This window comes from Hemibagrus wyckioides, linkage group LG14 (genome assembly GCF_019097595.1).
Source record: "Hemibagrus wyckioides isolate EC202008001 linkage group LG14, SWU_Hwy_1.0, whole genome shotgun sequence".
Taxonomy (NCBI): Eukaryota; Metazoa; Chordata; class Actinopteri; order Siluriformes; family Bagridae; genus Hemibagrus; species Hemibagrus wyckioides.
The window spans coordinates 19,102,364-19,120,295 of NC_080723.1; the positions used below are offsets into that span (position 1 = coordinate 19,102,364).

Consider the following 17,932-nt stretch of genomic DNA (forward strand, 5'->3'; position numbering starts at 1 on the left):
CTAGCATGAAGCTATATGTGTGCATATCCCTTTAGTCTGCATTGGTTAATTTATAACTGCTCCTGACGGACCGTGTGTTTCACTGCTTGCAGCTAAACCTGTTTACGCAGTCCAACATGCACATGAGTGAGTCGCACAGCTTCAACAGCATCCTCAACCAGCCCACGCGCTACCAGGCAAGACACACGCTTAACTGGCATCTTTATTTCCTGCATTCTGCTCACATTCTGCCTCTTCCCTTCTCATCTCCTTACTAGTCCATGTTGTTCAGCAGGCCTCCTGAGAAAAAGCACTTTAAACTTTTACATTTGGCAGAATTGCACAAGTTTATACTTAACTTAAATTGTACTATACCGTGTCTTATTATGTTATACCCATTTTTTAAATAATATTTCATCTATACCTATTTTAAGTATTATTATGTTATACCTATTTTCTTCTTCAAGTTTATCATTCTAATTGTTCAGTAACATAAAAACAAATACAAATTAATTCCATTCAAATACCATTAAGTACAGTCACATTCCTTAAGTAATTTTCCATACTTTTAGAACAGAGGAAAATTTGCGTAGTGAGGAGGATATTGAGGGAGCAAAATAAGAAATACAACCTTGTACAACATTTGTTCCTTAAACAAACAAGGAAGAGGAGAAACACACAATAAGCTTTGAATAGTCTCAGTATTGAACAATGCTCTGTAACCTTACACTATATGTATTAGGTTCCATCTCCCTAGCAACAGGCTCTTCAGAAGGGATTTGAACCTCACCAAGCGTGCTACATTGGAGCTACAGGTGGATCGGAGTGTTGTGGTCAGATGAGGCTGAAACATGCATGTCAACATAAATATTTGGCACTAATCATCTCACCGTTCTAAAAAAAAATTGAGCTTTTACAAATTAGAAATTACAGTAATGTTTTTACAGTAATTACAGTAATGACTCTCAGTAATGTTTTTCTCCCCAGGGATGGATTCACGAATTATTAATTGTCTGTTCAGTCATCCCAAATGAGTAACCTTAATATACTCTATAGCTCATTACAGGCTTTATTTATTTTACTCATTAATTTCTAAACACAGAGCATAGAGTTTTAGGTGACTGTATCATGGTACATTTGCCAAACAACTAAATAGTTGGATTATGTTAACAAAATACTTCTGTTCTGGGACTGTAAAATGTTTTTTTCTGCACCAGAAGGGGTCGCTAGTTGCAAATAAAAATATTAATGAAGGCATAGAAATAGAAACAAGCTTGCAAATGCAGATGAGTGTTTATTAAAGTCCAATGCAGATTAATTCAAATCCCTATAGGCAAGGAGAGGTCAAACAACAAGCTATGGTCAATCAAATCAACAGAGTTACAAGGGCTAAGCTAGAGACACGAAGCAAAGTGAGAAAAAAACAAGTAATCAAACACAATGTCAAGGCTTGGCAACATTACAGACTAAACAGAACAGCACATATACTTTGCAGCATAAAAGTGAAAAGTCCTTTTAAACAGTGGCTATGATTACATGCTGACTGCAAACAGGTAAAAGTAATGAAAACTAAGGTGACTTTGAACATATGATTGACAATGTGTTGTGGGTGGAGGTGTCCGGTGCAGCCATGTTTGTAGGGCTGTGGTGCACTGTGGGAAATGAAGTCTGTGATGTTAGTGGACGTGACATGCTTAATTGGCAGCTTTAACAGCTCTGGAAGGCTCACAGGTTTATATTAAATGCACTCGTATTCATAACAACATCTATAGTAATGCAGGGACTTCTATTATGGATGCTCACCAAAAGAATATTTTTAAAATGTGTAATCCTTGATATGTAAATTTGCCTCTGAAGACATGTTTTCTTTAGCATTTATAGGAGCCTCCAGTGTCAGCGCTTTGTCATAGTCAAATGCTAAAGGTGTGAATAAGGCTGTGAGTGGTTTTAGCTGTTCTAACATTAACAATAACAAGAACTAACTTGTTTTGCATTAAATGTAATATTAAACATAATGATAAAGTGATAAAAAGCATGGTGTGATATTCATTAATAAATAAAAAATGTAGTTGTTGGCAAAAAAAAACACTTATAACAGTACACCCCAAGCGTGCTTTTCTTTGCTTAAATATATAAGAATTACCTTTCTCCTTCCCCTTCTTTTTCTTTTTAATCATATGTTTGGCAGTTATAGCAGATTAACATGATTATGAGATATTATCTGAATGATCTTCCCATAATGTTTAATATTATTATACTGTATACTTCATTATTTATTCAATAAAAAAAATTGGAGTAATACTTGTGTTTTAGTCAGTTGTATGATGGTACAAATTTGGCTGATACTTTGCCTAATTGTTAAATCATTGATCTTCCCACAGCAAATTATGAAACGGCTCATAAAACGCTACGTCCTGAAAGCACAAGTGGACAAAGAAAACGATGAAGTCAATGAAGGTAGGGCTTGCTTCAGATTCTTTCTTGAGCCAGATAAAAGCACCGGAACAGGCAGGCTTTTATAATGATAATAGCTTCAACTAAACTGGTATTGAAGATTTAAAACATTAAAATCTCAGAAACAGGACCAGGCTTCCATTCCTCATTCTTTTTGGCTATTATACCTTGCCTGTAAAGTTCACGGTAGTTAAAAGTAAAATAAAAGCATCATGCAGACAAATAGCGGATGAATGGGTGTGTGTGTCTGGCTGTGTGTGCTTCTGGGTCTTTTTTTTATGTGTGTGTGTTTGTTTTCAAGGTGAGTTGAAAGAGATCAAGCAGGACATCTCTAGTCTGCGCTATGAGCTGTTGGAGGACAAATCCCAGGCCACAGAGGAGCTGTCTACGCTCATTCAAAAACTCAGTGAGAAAATACACACATCTTAAGCTTACTCTGGGACAGTGAGCATCTCTCAAACAGCCAGGACTATGCAGATCATCATGTCTGAGATGAGATGATCACTTGTGGCTTGTTGCCAGTGGAATGTGGATTGAGTTTTTGTTGTCACCTGCCACAACAAGCTGGGTTTGTCAGTGTCTCAGTGTGAAAATTCAGCATGATATTGCTGAATATTTTTCCCTCATACACACGCACACATGCACACACAAACCCTCTCTCTCTCTCTCACACACACACACACACACACACACAAACAAACATATATACAGTAAATCCACTGTCTGGATTTAGCTTTAGGTTCAATATGTAGAGAGCATGGAGAGCAGAAATATATCTATTACTAATCCAATCAATTTAACTCAACTCAATAATTCAATAACCATAAATAAATAAACCAGTTTAGTGCAGGGGTTCCCAAACTAGGAGTTAGGAGCCCATGTGGGGTCATTTGATTTGAAAGAAACTTCTTCAAGATATTTTATTTTATAGATTTTATTCATTTATTTTGCAATGTTTTATTATGAATATCACTCTTACTATGAAAGCACTGCCACTTGAAGAGCATATGTGATATTTCAGCAATAAAAACGGACATCTACCTCCACCAGTTCATTGACAACATCAAGTGACTCCGACTCAGTCGAGAAAGCAAACATAAACACATGCCAAACACACAATATGAATTTGTATTGAATTAAATTATAACTATAGAATAAGAAAGTGTAAAGGAGTCAGGTCTCGGGTACACAGAAAAAAAAATCATAATGTCTTTTTTCCAAAATGTTTGGGAACCCCTAATTTAGTGATTTATTGACAAATTTAATGATAGATATACAGTATATTTCATTTTGCATGTACACTACCAGTCAAACGTTTTTGAACATTTAATAATAATATTTTTTGGTTTAACTTCTTGAAACTGAGTTGCACTGAAATGCTCTGTAATTAGAAACTCTTAGTAGGAAATAGGTTTGCGAGAAATGAGTAACATTGTGAATTTATTTTGCTGAATAAGAACATGTAGATGACAAGGCATTTGATAAAGCACTTGTTTTTAGTAGTGGGAAAACTGTAAACAAATAAATAAATACAAAAAAATCCATGTGTTCAAACTGACAGTGTATAAATGTTTGGGGTTTTCTTTATTCAGTAACGTGTTTCTCTTTTACGGATTTTAGTCTCTGAGTAAAATGTTTAAGTATTTATTTATTGATTGATGAATGTAGGTAGGTTTGGTCTCGGCTGATAGATCTGCTACACTGCTGCTGTTGCTGCTGGCTGAGTGCAGTGTGGCTGTCTGTGGTGCCTAGAGATATTGAGAAACATGCTACTCTGAGTTAAGCAGGAGGAACCCCCAAATAGCAGACCTAAGCAAATGGTGCTAGGGAGGTGGAGAGTGAGAAATTAATTCTCTTGCTGTGGGCCGGGGCCTAACTTATTAATGTATTTCGTTGATATTAATGGGGTATTAATGGGAATAGTGGCAACAGGCCATGGTGAGGACATTTGGGGGAACCACTCATTGTTGGAGAAAGAATTTGATGGCTGAAATAAATGTATTTATTAGTCTCTTCTAAGATAAATTAGCTATATATTTCCTATAGTTTCATTGTGAAGCACTGTGGTTTTATTATGGCCCCAGTCACTTAAAACATTTCCCATTTAATCTACATGAACTAGGCAGACTAGACAGAACATTTTGCTTCTTCCTCTAGCTTCTTCCTCTATTTTAGCCCTGTGTGTGTGTGTGTGTGCGTGTGTGTAGTGCACACAGTGTGCTGAACCACTCAATTATGTCCTGCTCTATATTCCAGATCTATTTAATCAGCTAACCAACAGGCCCTTCCTAATACAACATGCGTGTTTTAGTAAGAAAAACACTCAAATATAGTGAGCAGGAGTAGAACAGGACCAGGACTGGGACACACTGGATTAATCTACAGTACCATGTGAGGTGAGGATGATTCTATTTGAAATGAATGACCAAAACCAGCTAAAAACAGCTTCTGGCTTGGGCTACATGAGGCATAAGTAAAATACTATTACATTTTTGTAGTAAATAGATAAAATAGATTACTAAAATAGTAGATAGTAAAATAGACTCAATACAATAGAATTTTCTTTTGCTAAATCATGTCTGGAGCTAATATACATAGCTTAATTGCTCTGGTAGATATAGCATGAACCTAGAGAGGGGGATTTGAAGTATTCTTTCTTGTTGCTATATATGATAAAAGATGACAGGAATTTGTATGTTGTTTTAATCAACAGTGTCCTGTAGCCCATGTTTTTGTCCTGCTAAACATGACGGTGTGGTCTCCAGATGTTAATGACATCGAAATTTGGTAGAATGCAGTTTACTGACAGGCAAATCCAATGCCCTTTACCCACCTCATCACCTACACATACTTTCATTTAGATTTTATTTGCTGCTTTAATTGTATAATCAAAAAAATATGAATCATTTACTCTGCCTATGGAAAAGAAATTAATAGTCAGTTTTGCCAAGCTATCAGTCTAGCTGTAATTGTTATGTTTTACAAATATAAAACAACTGGTAAATATTAATTATATTACCTTTAAAATTGTAATAATACTAATATTGCCTTTATTTGGTATGGTAAAAAATGATACTATGAAATCATGTGGGGGAAACCACAACTGGCCACCTCTCTGAGAGGAAACGGGTCTGATTATGTTACACATTATACATTATGAACAATTATACATATAATATTTAGATTATGCCACCCAACATCACATCAATATAGGTTAAGTTTAACTTAAAGAATTATACAAATTCAAGATTCAAGATTCAAGATTCAAGAAGCTTTTATTGTCATTTCAACCACATACAGCTGACGCAGTACATAGTGAAATGAAACAACGTTTCTCCAGGACCTGGTGCTACATAAACATACAAGAACAAGTTCAATACAAAACAACAAACAACACCACAGAGCTAGGACAGAAGTTTGTCTTAGCCACGTAAAGTGCACAGTGTGCAGCTAGGTGCAAACAGAGCATAGACAAGACAGTGCAAAAAAGACAATAAATACAATAAAGACAACACAAAAGAACACAGGACACTTAGCGCTGAAAAGAAATAAAAGAATGTGTACTGGAATGTAAGTGAAATAAAATAGATAAAGTGAAATGATGTAAAAAAAAAAAAAGTATTGTGCAAAAATACACAGCAGCGGTTGAGGTAGTGCAAATAGAATAAACATAAATATAACTATAGCAGCGGATGACAGGTAGAGGTAGTGCAGTAAGTAATGAACAGTATAAGTTTTGTGTGTGTGTGTGTGCGTCCACACAGTCAAGAGAGAGTGTGTGTATCTGTGTGTGAGAGAGACAGAGAGTTAATATACAGTTCAGTCCTGAGTGAGAGTGTGTGTGTGTGTGAGAGAGTGTAGAACAGTTCAGTCCTGAGTGAGAGTGTCATACCACTTACTTAAAAGACACTAATAGTATGTCACTACTACTAAGTTTGGATTTATGTCAATGTATGCTAGTCAGGAAGTTCTGCATACAGTTCTTAGTATAGCTAATCTCACCTAGCCTGCCTCATCTCAACTATACACGTAGCACTTGTATATATATATTTTATATATATTTACATGTATATATGTATATATATATATATATATATATATATATATATATTTACATGTATATTTATATATGTATTGGAGTCTGAGTGTGTAGAGTAGAATCAATATGTTTAATCAATAATTTTAATGAAGCAAAAACACAGCAAACAATCCAAAACAGAGAGCAAGGTCAGGGTCAAAAACAGGCGAAGATTAAAAACCAGAAAAGACAAAGTCTGTGGTGCAAACAAATCCAAATCACAAAGCCAACAGAAAACAGGGCAAAAAGTCAATGAAATAGGCAACAATGGAACAATGGAACAATAGAAGAAAAGGCTTGGTAATGCAGACAGAGCTAAGAATACTTCACACAGTGATACATGCTGAATGGGTTTAAACATGCTAAGAGACAGGAATTGCAATGATGGCCCGGAAGTGTCTCAAAACTCTGGAGATGGCTTCCTCTGGCGAGGAGGGGAAGTGGCCAGGGGCGCCGTTACAACTGATTTAAGGATTTTACTGCACCAGTGTGGAACAAGGTACTAATCTAATGCAGGTAAGACACCTAAGGCCAAAATGGGGCAACCTGTATCAGATTTGTTATTTGTTGTTATTTGTAGTATTAAAAGATATGTTATCAGACTGATTAAATAATTTTACTATACCAGTGTGGAACAAGGTGGCAATCCCATAACGGGTATGACCAAAGGTCAAAGTGGGGCAAACTAAGGCAGGACAGCACTGCAACTGGGTTGGTGTAGCCATGTACACAGTTGTGTTGCTTTGTGTAGTTAGTATGTGTTTAGGTAGATATGTGTATGCTTGTGTGTGGGTCTATGTGTGCATGCCAGATGGTGTGTAGTTTTGTGTAGGGGTTTTTAAGCATGTGTCTGGTTGTGTGTAGACTAGTGTGTTAGTAGTGTGTCACTAAGCAGGTGGATGGATAGTTGTGTTGGTAGGTCAGTAGATTGTTAGGTGTGTGCAGTTAGGTATGCAGTTACCAGAGGGATTCCAGAAGAGGGATTGGTATCCACTTGCAGATGGCAGCAAACAATATGAAAACGCTTAACAATTAAACAGGGGTCAAAGTCCAAGCAGGAGTCGTTAACACAGGTAAGCAATTTGAACAGCAAAATACTTCAAGCAGTAATCCAAAAGACATAAGTGAGGATAGAGGTAACAAAGGTTGTAACTGTGGTATCAATCACACATGAAGCGGCTTGGTAAGGCAGTGAGAATTGACAAAACTTCGCAGTTAACTGAACTGCATGGCATAGCTTAAATATGCTACAAACAGGAAATGTACAAGGAGGAAGTGGAGTGAATCAATACTCGGGTAATGGTTTCTACTGGAATTCAAACAGGTGTGAACAGGTGTTTCCTTTCTCCTCCTGGAGTTCATGATTTCCTTGACTCTGTAGGTTGATAATATGTCGATTTCCAAAGGTAGTGGTGGTTCTGTTTCTGGAGTCTCAGGTCTAGGTGCGGGGTGGAACAGTTTCAGGAGCAACACATGAAATGAGGGAGATACACAGTAATTAGCAGAAAGCTAATTCTATGGGTCTATGGGTCACTGGAATAGCTCATCTTAAGATACAAAATGGACCTACATACATGGGACTGAGCTTGATGCTGGGAAAGCACAGTCAACCCTTTGGCCTAGCTGACAGTTGGGGGGAGGATGTTTTTTAGGGTCAGGCAAAATTTTTTGAGTCCTTATGGCATGTTGTAACCTGACATGAGCACTGTCCCACACCACTTCTCCTGATCCAGTCATCCACTACTGGCACCTCTGAAGGTTCTTCAGACCAAGAGACCATAGGGGTTGATATTCTAACATACTGGAAGGGGGTAAGTCTTGTGGAGGAATAAGTTAGTTTGTACATATTCTGTCCAAGGAAGGAAGTCACTCCATTTTTCTTGCCCACGGCTGCAGTATGATCTGAGACAGTCTCTGCTGGCTTCCCTGGGACTGTGCACTTGCATTGGGGACACTGTTGGCAGAAGATTCTTACTTTCGCGTCAATGCCAGGCCAGAGGTATCAATCCCACAGTTTTTCCAGGGTTTTGTGGACTCCAAGGTGGCATCCTAGTGAATGGCCGTGAGCTAGGTGCATTTAAATTCAGGTCTGGGAACATGGAAGTACAAGGGAAAACCTGGCCAGTCTTGTCCCAGGTGCAGCGAGACTCAAAGTTCAGGGATCAGTCCCACTATGAGTGGCCACTTCCCCCGTTGTACAGATTCTAACTTGTGCAGCAGGGACTTTACAGACATTAGAATGGACCCACAATACCACCGGCTTTGTTGTTCAAGCCAGAATCTTGGGACAGCCCAGGGTTACATTGCTGTCTAGGAAGGCTGAGATGGGCTTGCCATTCTCCTCAGCAGTGATGGTTGGTGCCTTGGGTGGGGTCATGTTGTGGAGGGCACATGAAGGGCCAGGCTGAGTTGGCATGAGCTCCTCGACATTGGGTCCCCAGAAAGGCGGCTCTTATGGCATGTCCTTTCTCTTTGATACTTCAGCTTGTAGCTATGGAAGGTTTGGGATAGTCAGGGGCCTGGTAGATTCTCCTATCATTCCACCTGCTGAATCTCAGCAATCTCCAGTGTGGCCAGGGTACACTCAAAGGCGTCCCTCATCTTTCTGGGGGTGCTGGAGCCTTTTAGTTTAACAGGTTTGCACTCACTCTTATGGCTGAGTGTTTATCTGGCTGATACCAGCGAGGATGCAGGCCCAGTCTTTTTTGTGCCACTCTATCTTGGCAGCAGTCCTTTCAAAGGTGTGCAGATAGCCATAGACCTCGTTAGTTAATTTGGTCAGGTGGCTTTGGGCATCTCGGCAGTGGTCTGGAGGGAGGGGCAGTGGCATGAAAGGGTTTTTGTTTAAGAGCCATCAGTTCTGCTGTGGAAATGTGGAGACTCTGAAACAGCTACTGGGTCAGTAACTGCTGCTGGAGGCTCACCTCTAATAGGTGTTTAAGCAAGGGGTCTATTTCAGGGTTGTGGATTAGGTCTGTGTTCATTCCTGCATTCTCTACCAGTGTAGTGACTCACAAGTATGAAGGGCTTAACACAGCCCTTTTATTTTTTTAAAAGGTGAAAAAGGTTGTGAAGTAAGTTGCAAGGAAGATGCCAGGTCTTATCTCTGACAACTGGTCATAATTTGACGATGGTAAAACTGTGCAACTTCCCTTCAGCATCATGCCCAGCCCCAAGTCCCAACTCATTAGCCTGTTCAACAAAGATGTGGAGCTTGGCCTGGAGAACGCCAAATCCAGAGTATGTACATGTGTCTGTATATATGGATGTGTGTCTGTGTATGCATTTGTGTGCGTATGTGTGTTTGTTTGAAAGATGCACAAACCCTTTTCTCATCTCTTATCTGAACCAACACTGAGGCTCACATTCTCTCTGTCTTCCATTTCCCCTCTATCCCAGCTTGTTTCTCCTTCTTTCTCTCAACTCACTTTAGCCAAGTTGAAAATCAGCATTTCTACTACCTATCAAGGTCAATCAGATTGTCTATCAATTGAATAAATCTTAAATTAACCTTTTTACCCATATCAAATTTATCAGGGCTTCCCCTCAAGGACAGTTTGCTAGCCCAATACAAATTACTTTATTCGCTTTAACCCTGCACTGAGATTGAGTGTTGCTGAAATGTTGTATGTGGTGAACAGGGACAATCCTTGTTCATTATTCTGGCACATATCATCTGTCTTTTCATAAACCTTCAACGAGGTGTACACAAGACACAAAGGCTAACTGCATTACAGTGATCCATGGGTGATAAAATTCAACACATTTTCTATGAGCATCTAATTCAATCTGAGCTGCTCGATCTGTTCTTGTGGGCTGGGGTAATTGAAAAGCTGGCAAATTTGAAATGTTCGTGTCAAACAGAATCAGAGAATGCGTTTCCTTTGTCTCATTTTTTACAATCAAGAGGATTTTCATATTTATTTAAGTTCTTTTACATAATTTTATTATGATTTTATTATGATTTCTGCAAGGCCTATTAAGCTTGTACTGCTTTGTCATTCACTGGAACAGCTTGTCATTGTGCCATTTTTGATGCTTTCACTGTGTTTGACCAAACGATGAAGACCTCATAAACTGCATTTGTGCCCAAGCATTGACTAAACAAAAAAAAAAAAATCACAATCCAATGTTTTTATAAGGATCTTTGTTGGTGGAATATAAACACTTTTAGTTATTACAAACTGCACACTGAATTCAATTTTAAATAATTTATTATGTGTAGATGCCCATGTGATTCTACTTTACAGATCTTATATCAGAGAATTTTGGAGATTGTTGCTAGAGGTTGGTATGACAAAAAGATGAGAGGAAGATGAAGATAAGAGACAGGAAGTTTCAGACTGACCCATGTTCAGTACAGTTGTTAGACTGAATTTTAATATATTTTAAGGTTATTTGGATATTTGGGTGTAATAGGGGAATTTCAGAATTTTAACAAAATTAACTACATTTTCAAGACACAAATGATATGTTAAATGTGTTTGTTAGCTAACATGTAGCATGTAGTTAAAAGTGTGCATGTACTTGAATTTAATGTTTAATTGAATTATAATATGCGTGTACAATATACAAGCTTGTATGAATCTTTCCTTCGATATTTCTTCCATGAACACACAGGGACAAGAAAACACACACTTTGCATAGTCTAAGCATTGCACAATACTCTGTAACCTTACACTATATTTAATAGGTGCCATCTCCATAGCAAGAAGCTGTTCAGAAGAGATCTGAACTTCACCAAGCATGCTATATTGGAGCTACAGGTGGAACAGTATGTTGTGGTCAGATGAGACTTAACTGAAAGTAACTACCAGCTTGTTTGGAGATAATGGGAACTACATGCAAAGACAAGTGCTTGATACCCGTATGAATATAAAATATAGAGCTGTTTTGTGGCTGATGGCATCATAAATTCAGCTAAAGTATATGGATAGTTCAGCTCAAAGTGTAGTTGCCTTTGCCAGGTAAAATCTAGTTAACACAGTGAACCCAAATAAACACAGAAATATTTTGCACTGACCATCTCCCTTTCCGGATCCGAACACTGAAAAAATGAGCTTAAAATATTGTGTATGGACAAGTTAACTAAGATCATTCTACCTTATACAGACATAACAGTAAGAGTCCCAGTGCTGTTTTTCTCTCCAGGGACGGATTCACAAATTATTCATTGTAGGTTTACAGGAACATTGCACATTGATTGTTCAAAAATGTTTATTCTGTACAGTCCTCTCATATGTTTAATGTCACTATCAACTGGCTAATGGTTAAATGGTTAATGGTTAGTATCAAATCAATACTATAGTAGTCAAATGGTTAGATTAGGTTAATAAAATACTTCTGTGCTGGGACTGTAAAGTGATCTGTAGATTTTTTTTTTTTTTTTTTAAACACAGGAAATGAGGGCTGCTGTAAATTAGTTTGTGCTTTCTTTTAAATATATAAAAGGTGCTAATGGATTATTGCATAATGTATTATTTCTACCATAGTGCTGTTAAATTCTCTATTCTGATTAGTTAGAATATGTTGGTGTCTCATTATCTTTAACAGCAGCTCTGAAAGCTCTGCAAAGCAAATCACAGGTTTATATTAAATGCACTTACAATATCTGTACTAATGACTAGCACAGGGACTTGTATGATGTAAAAAAATATATTTTTTAAATGTGTAAACCTTGAAAAGGCTATGAAGAGATTTTTATTTAGTATTTATAAAAGGACCCTTTTATAAAGCACTTTGTAATAGTCAATGGTCAGGCTGGAAGTTTTCCAAAAGGGGAAGTTTGAATGAGCGAGTAAGTGTTTTTAACTGCATGACTGGTTTTTCTCCTTTCTTTGTCTACATGCATTCATTTATATGGGTGTGCATCATCATTTGTGCTTGTGGATCTGTTTTTTGTGCGTGTGTGTGTTTGTTTTCTGTGTTTTGTTCGTCTAAGGCAAGATGAAAAGGGATCAAGCAGGACATCTCTAGTCTGCACTACAAACTGTTGGAGGACAAATCCAAGGCCACAGATGAGCTCTCTATGCTTATTCAAAAACTCTTTGAAAAATGTACACATCATAGACAGTGAGCGTCTCTCAAAAAGTCAGGACACTGCAGATTACGGTGTCTCTGGTGAGATGATTAGTTTAGTTGTGACTTGTTGCCAGTGGAATGCAGATCACGTTTTTGTTGTCACCTGCCACAACAACCTGGGTGTGTCAGTGTGTAGATTCAGCATGATATTGCTGAAAATTTCTCACACACACACACAAATCCATTGTCTGGATTTAGCTTTAGGTTCAAAATGTACAAACTGTGGAGAGAATGGAGAGCAGAAATATATCTATCGTGAAACCAATCAATTTAATTTTCAGTAATTGAATGAGCACAAATAGAAAAACCAATGATGTGTTTATTTAAGTGGTTGTGTTTGGGTTAGGTGTGTTTGCATACGTGAGTGAGTGGTTTAATACATTGGTTGGCAGATAGTGTGTGATGTGTCCATCCCATGATGACATGTAAATCTCCTAAGGCCAAAATGAGGCAACCAAAGGGAGGACAGACACCACCACTGGGCTTAAACCCATGTGTGACTAGGTGTCCATACAACCCTGATTGTGTATGCAAACCAGTGCTATATTGTGTGTAGTTTTGTGTAGGGGTATGTAGGAATGTGCCAGGAATTTGTTAGCTGTGCAGTTAGGTTTGTGTGTGTTTGTGTGTGTATAAGAATTCAGTTATATGTGCTTTTCAATGATAACAGTTATTATACTGATTAAAGCATTTTAATGTATCATTATGGAATGAGATTCTGATCCCATGACAGATTTTCATGGCCAAAGTGAGACAACCTAAGTGAGGATGGCACTGCTACTGGGCTACAACCATTGTGTTAGAAGTTGTCAGTGAATCTAATGCAGGACAGCACTGCAACTTAGTTACCTAGTACCTGTGTTTGATGATGTGTCAATCCCGTGGTGATTAGTATGAATCCCACAAGAAGTAAGAACAAAGAACAAGAACAAAGTGGGGCAACCTAAAACAGGACAATACTGCCACTGGTCTAGGATGTGTGTGTGATATTGTGTCGATCCCATGGCAGCTAGTGTCCATGTGTAATGAGGTGTGAATCCCATGATGGTTAAGATTCTCAAGGTCAATCTGAGGCAGGACAGCACCGCCACAAGGCTAGTACCAGTCTGTGATGCGGTGTCAATTCTATTAAGGGTAAAACTCCCCAAGGCCAAAGTTGGGCATACTAAGGCAGGTCAGTACCACCACTTGTTTAGTACCAGTGTGTGATGATGCTTCGATCCCATGGCGGCTAGTACCAGCGTGTGATGAGGTGTCAATATCATTCCAGGTAAGACTCCTAAGGCCAAACTGGGGCAACATACTGTAAGGCAGCTATTTAGGCATGTATATGTAGGTAGATATTTGTGTTGTTATGTGTGTACACACCACTGCCAGATTGTGTGTAGTGTGTGTGTAGATGATGTATGTTCCAGTGTATAGGTGAGTTATTGTTTAGGTATATGCATTTTGTGTGTCACTAAACAGGCAGGTGGATAGATCTGTAGTTAGATAATTAGATTGTTATGTGTGCAGTTAGTCATGTGTGTGGCTAGGTCGGTGGGTGGTTAAATGCGTTGCTTGGCAGGTGTGTGTGTGTGTGTTTGTGTGTACCTGTGCACACCATTGCCTGACTGTCTGTAGGGGTGTGATTTTGTTCATGTTTGTGTAGATGAACAGTTGTGTATCAATGTAGTATATGCATTTTATTTGTCACATACACAGAACTACATCAGCCTACTCTTTATCCACACGTATACCTCTTTACATCCGCACAAAACTGAGCTCTGTCGAGAAGAAATACACCACTGTGGAGTGAGAAGCCTTGGCAATAAAGTGGGTATGCCAAGGAGCTCCGCTACCACCTGGTAGGCCGGCACTTCACCCTAGTGAACGACTACGTGCCTTTGGAGTGGATGTCCAAGGCAAAGGACACCAGTATCTGGTTAACTCGATGGTTCCTTTCTTTACAGGACTTCTTGTTGTTGTAGGTAAATAGGATATCTACAGGGAGATTATCAAAATAGTTTTATACCAGAACACTTAATGTAAATTTCAAATTTGTTACAATGACAAACTTCAAGCAACAAATAGATAATTTAGTATTTGGCTGATTCATTCGTATCCTTGAATAGTTTTAATTTATTCATACAGACTTCTGCATACAGCAAAAGTTACTTTACACGGAGGCCGCATAAATATGTGCGTGTAAACCTTAAAAAATTTCATCTTTTTTCTAAAAAAAAAACAACCTGTTGTCAGTTCAACCTGAAAAACCTGTTTTTGTAAAAAAGAATCCTTTCTGACCTCATATCTTTAACCCTTTAGATAGCCTCTTGTTTGATGAGCCGTCTCTAGCTAAATAATTAGCACAAACAAATGCGATTGGCATTCTGTGTCGACACCACGAATACAACAGAAACAGGATCCAAATGCAATGTTTTTAGTAAAAGAGCAAGCATATAATCTAATTCACCATTCGGCATAAACGATAAACAACAGGCAATAATCCAAAAAAACTGGAAAAGCAGTCAGTGATGCAGAAGTACAAATCCAAAAATCCAAAGAGTCAAACAGATTAAACAATAGCAGTAGTACAAACTGCTTAATATGTAGATTAGCCACTTTGCATTAGTGGTTAGGGTCAGCGTGGCCTATATACCCTGTGACCCGGTTGCAGTCAATATTCTGGTGAGGGTGCCCTCTGGTAGGTCGGAGGGGGGAGTGCAGGTGATGTTACACATTCCGCAGCAACAGAGGTTGCTACAGAAGCTGTCCTCTTTTAAGTTTAGAAATCTAGACTAACTAAACTAACTAGCAATTTTAATACATTTATTAGCTCTTCTACAGAATTTTTTTAAGTGTTCACTTTAGTCTGCTGAAATACTGTGCCATGTCTGTATCTGAGCCACATATGTTCAAGGTGGCAAAAGCAGAACTGAATGAAACACACCTGCCTACACCTGTAACATAAAAAATCAACTTTAAGGGACATTTTAAAAACCTGAATGCAGATGCACTCTATACTGTAACTGTTAGTGTCTTAAAGGTTAACACAACAATTTTGCATTTATATTTGTTCTCTTAGCCGACATGTTAGGACACAAGCTAACTAGAATCTATAAGTGTAGGTTATTCATTCATGGTTCTTATCCTATGGACAAATCTGACTTATCACCAGAGAGCTGCAGGCACTAACACACTCCTCTATCCTTGAGGAATGTTGTTTGTTTGCTTAAATATTTTGCACTAAGCATCATGGCCCATATGCCTGTTAACAATGTATGCCTGGTTTTCATGCTGTAATCAGGGGTTGCAATCCAAAAAGAAAAAAAAAAAAAGTGTAAGGAAGTGGTTAGGGGAGTTACACCCTCCTCCATTTCACACACAATGGAGTAGAAGTTATTTTACAAAATCGACTAAACAGAGGACCAGCATTATTTGCAAATGGTGAAATAAAAACTAAAAAAAAAATTAGCTTGCTTATATTGCAGCAGAATATGTACATGTGGAGTTCTTTAAAATTAATGGGAAAATATGGTAGGATGACGAAAAGCTGATAGTGGCTTAAATTACACATGACTGTGTAATGTTTAATGTTAAATTTTGTTTCTGTGATTCGATATACATGTTTGTTTTGTTTTATTGTCATAACAATTTTGGTCAAAAATAAAGTAAAATATCTTTTGCAGCTAGTGCCCTGTGATGGGTTGGCCCCCCGTCCAGGGTGTATCCCGCCTTGATGCCCAATGACGCCTGAGATAGGCACAGGCTCCCTGTAACCCGAGGATAGATTGGATAAGCGGTACAGACAATGAAAAAAATAAATCTTTTGCAGCTACTTGGTTTATTCCATGCTAGAGATATAACAGACTTAAAACTTTATGCTATCTAAGTATCACATGTATTGCTTCAGATGTTGTGCTGATATATGCAAACAGGTTATATTTTTTATGTGTTGCCGTTCCTGGAATTAAACACCGTTCTGGACAATATTAAAAGTTGTAATGTATCATTTGCAAAAGGAATCAAAACTTTGAGTCAACCCCTTTAAGTGAATGTTGAGAGTCTATCTGCACTTCTGAAGAATCTTTTTTGATAATTGCACAGTGACCTGGCGATGCATTTCTACATCTTGAGAAAAGATTCTTGCACAAATCTTGAAACCGCTGAGCCTTGTTTGTGTGCATGCATTTGGGTAGCAACAGAATCTAGTCTAGAGGTGATACTAAGCTGGGGAAAAAGATGTGGAATAACAAGCTCTCCATAGAGAGAAGGACAAGTGAAAAACACCCTACAGCATGCAATGAAATATACGTGCGATTTTAACTCTGGAAATAAAATTATAACATAGAAACCTGAGTGTGTGGGTGCTGATGCTCAGAAATCCATGTTTTATGATATAATGTTTGTTACACTGTGGTATGTAACAAAAATGTGACTCACAAAACTTAGGTGTCTATTGTTTTGTACAAACATCTTTTATTTATTTATTTGTTTGTTTGTTTTATTTTTTTCATATATGCCAGCTCTACCTGACTCTACTCTGACTCTTACTGTAATGAAATCTTAATCATTTTGGAAGAAGAGTTTCCTTAGGTTTTATTCAGTGTTATTACCTCAGTAAAGCTCTTGATTGAACACAAATCCCCATAGCTATGCTCTAAAATCAAGGGGAAAACCTTCGCAGAGTAGTGGAGCTTATCTAAAGGGTAAAGGAGAACAAAGTCCATATCAAAGACCATGATTTTGGAGTAGGACATATGGGTGTCATGGGTCTATATACTTTAGTCATATAGTATACCAGATGGAAATCACTGGAACACTTCATATGTAATAAAATGAGCTAAAAAAAAAATAATGTTTGTGTTTGTACACTCAAAAAAACAGTTAGGAATAGTATACTAATACGGGGTAATGCCACCTTCGCTCTCAAATCAGCTTCAATTCTACATAGCATGAATTCCATACAATGCTGGGAGCATTCCTTTGAATTATTTGAATGCTAATCATTTCATCTTGACATGGTGGTTTATTCAAATCACTTTGCCAGACATAAATTTGTTTATGCACACCTTTCATCAAGTGTGCCTTTCACAAGACTGTCAGATTGCAATGATAGCCTACATTCAGCCCAAGGACAATAAACACAATATATTGCTATTTGATATTGTGGTACATTTTTACTGATTCAAATCTGCTGAGCAATTTACTATTAAACTGAGCGTTTGTGGAGAGTCACCTATATCTAGCTAGAACGGCATCTCAAAATATTGTGCATTTGCTGGATCTGTTTACATCGTTAATGGCTAATTCCAAATTTAAATAAAACTTAAAACCATAAGTGAACTAATTTAGCAC

The 17,932-nt window shown here is 37.9% G+C and overlaps 1 protein-coding gene across 2 annotated transcripts in view; it reads left to right on the plus strand.

Moving 5' to 3' along the window:
* Positions 1–3,934, plus strand: part of trpc3 (transient receptor potential cation channel, subfamily C, member 3) — a 35,648-nt gene extending 31,714 nt beyond the window's left edge. Inside the window, exons 10-12 of one of the 2 annotated variants that reach the window (XM_058407601.1) lie at positions 93–176; positions 2,361–2,436; positions 2,735–3,934. In XM_058407601.1, coding sequence (XP_058263584.1) covers positions 93–176; positions 2,361–2,436; positions 2,735–2,862 — 288 coding nt within the window. In that variant the 3' untranslated portion in view covers positions 2,863–3,934. The remainder of the gene's footprint in view (positions 1–92; positions 177–2,360; positions 2,437–2,734) is intronic. The other variant, XM_058407602.1, reaches the window with a different exon arrangement.
* The last annotated feature ends 13,998 nt before the right edge of the window (positions 3,935–17,932 follow it).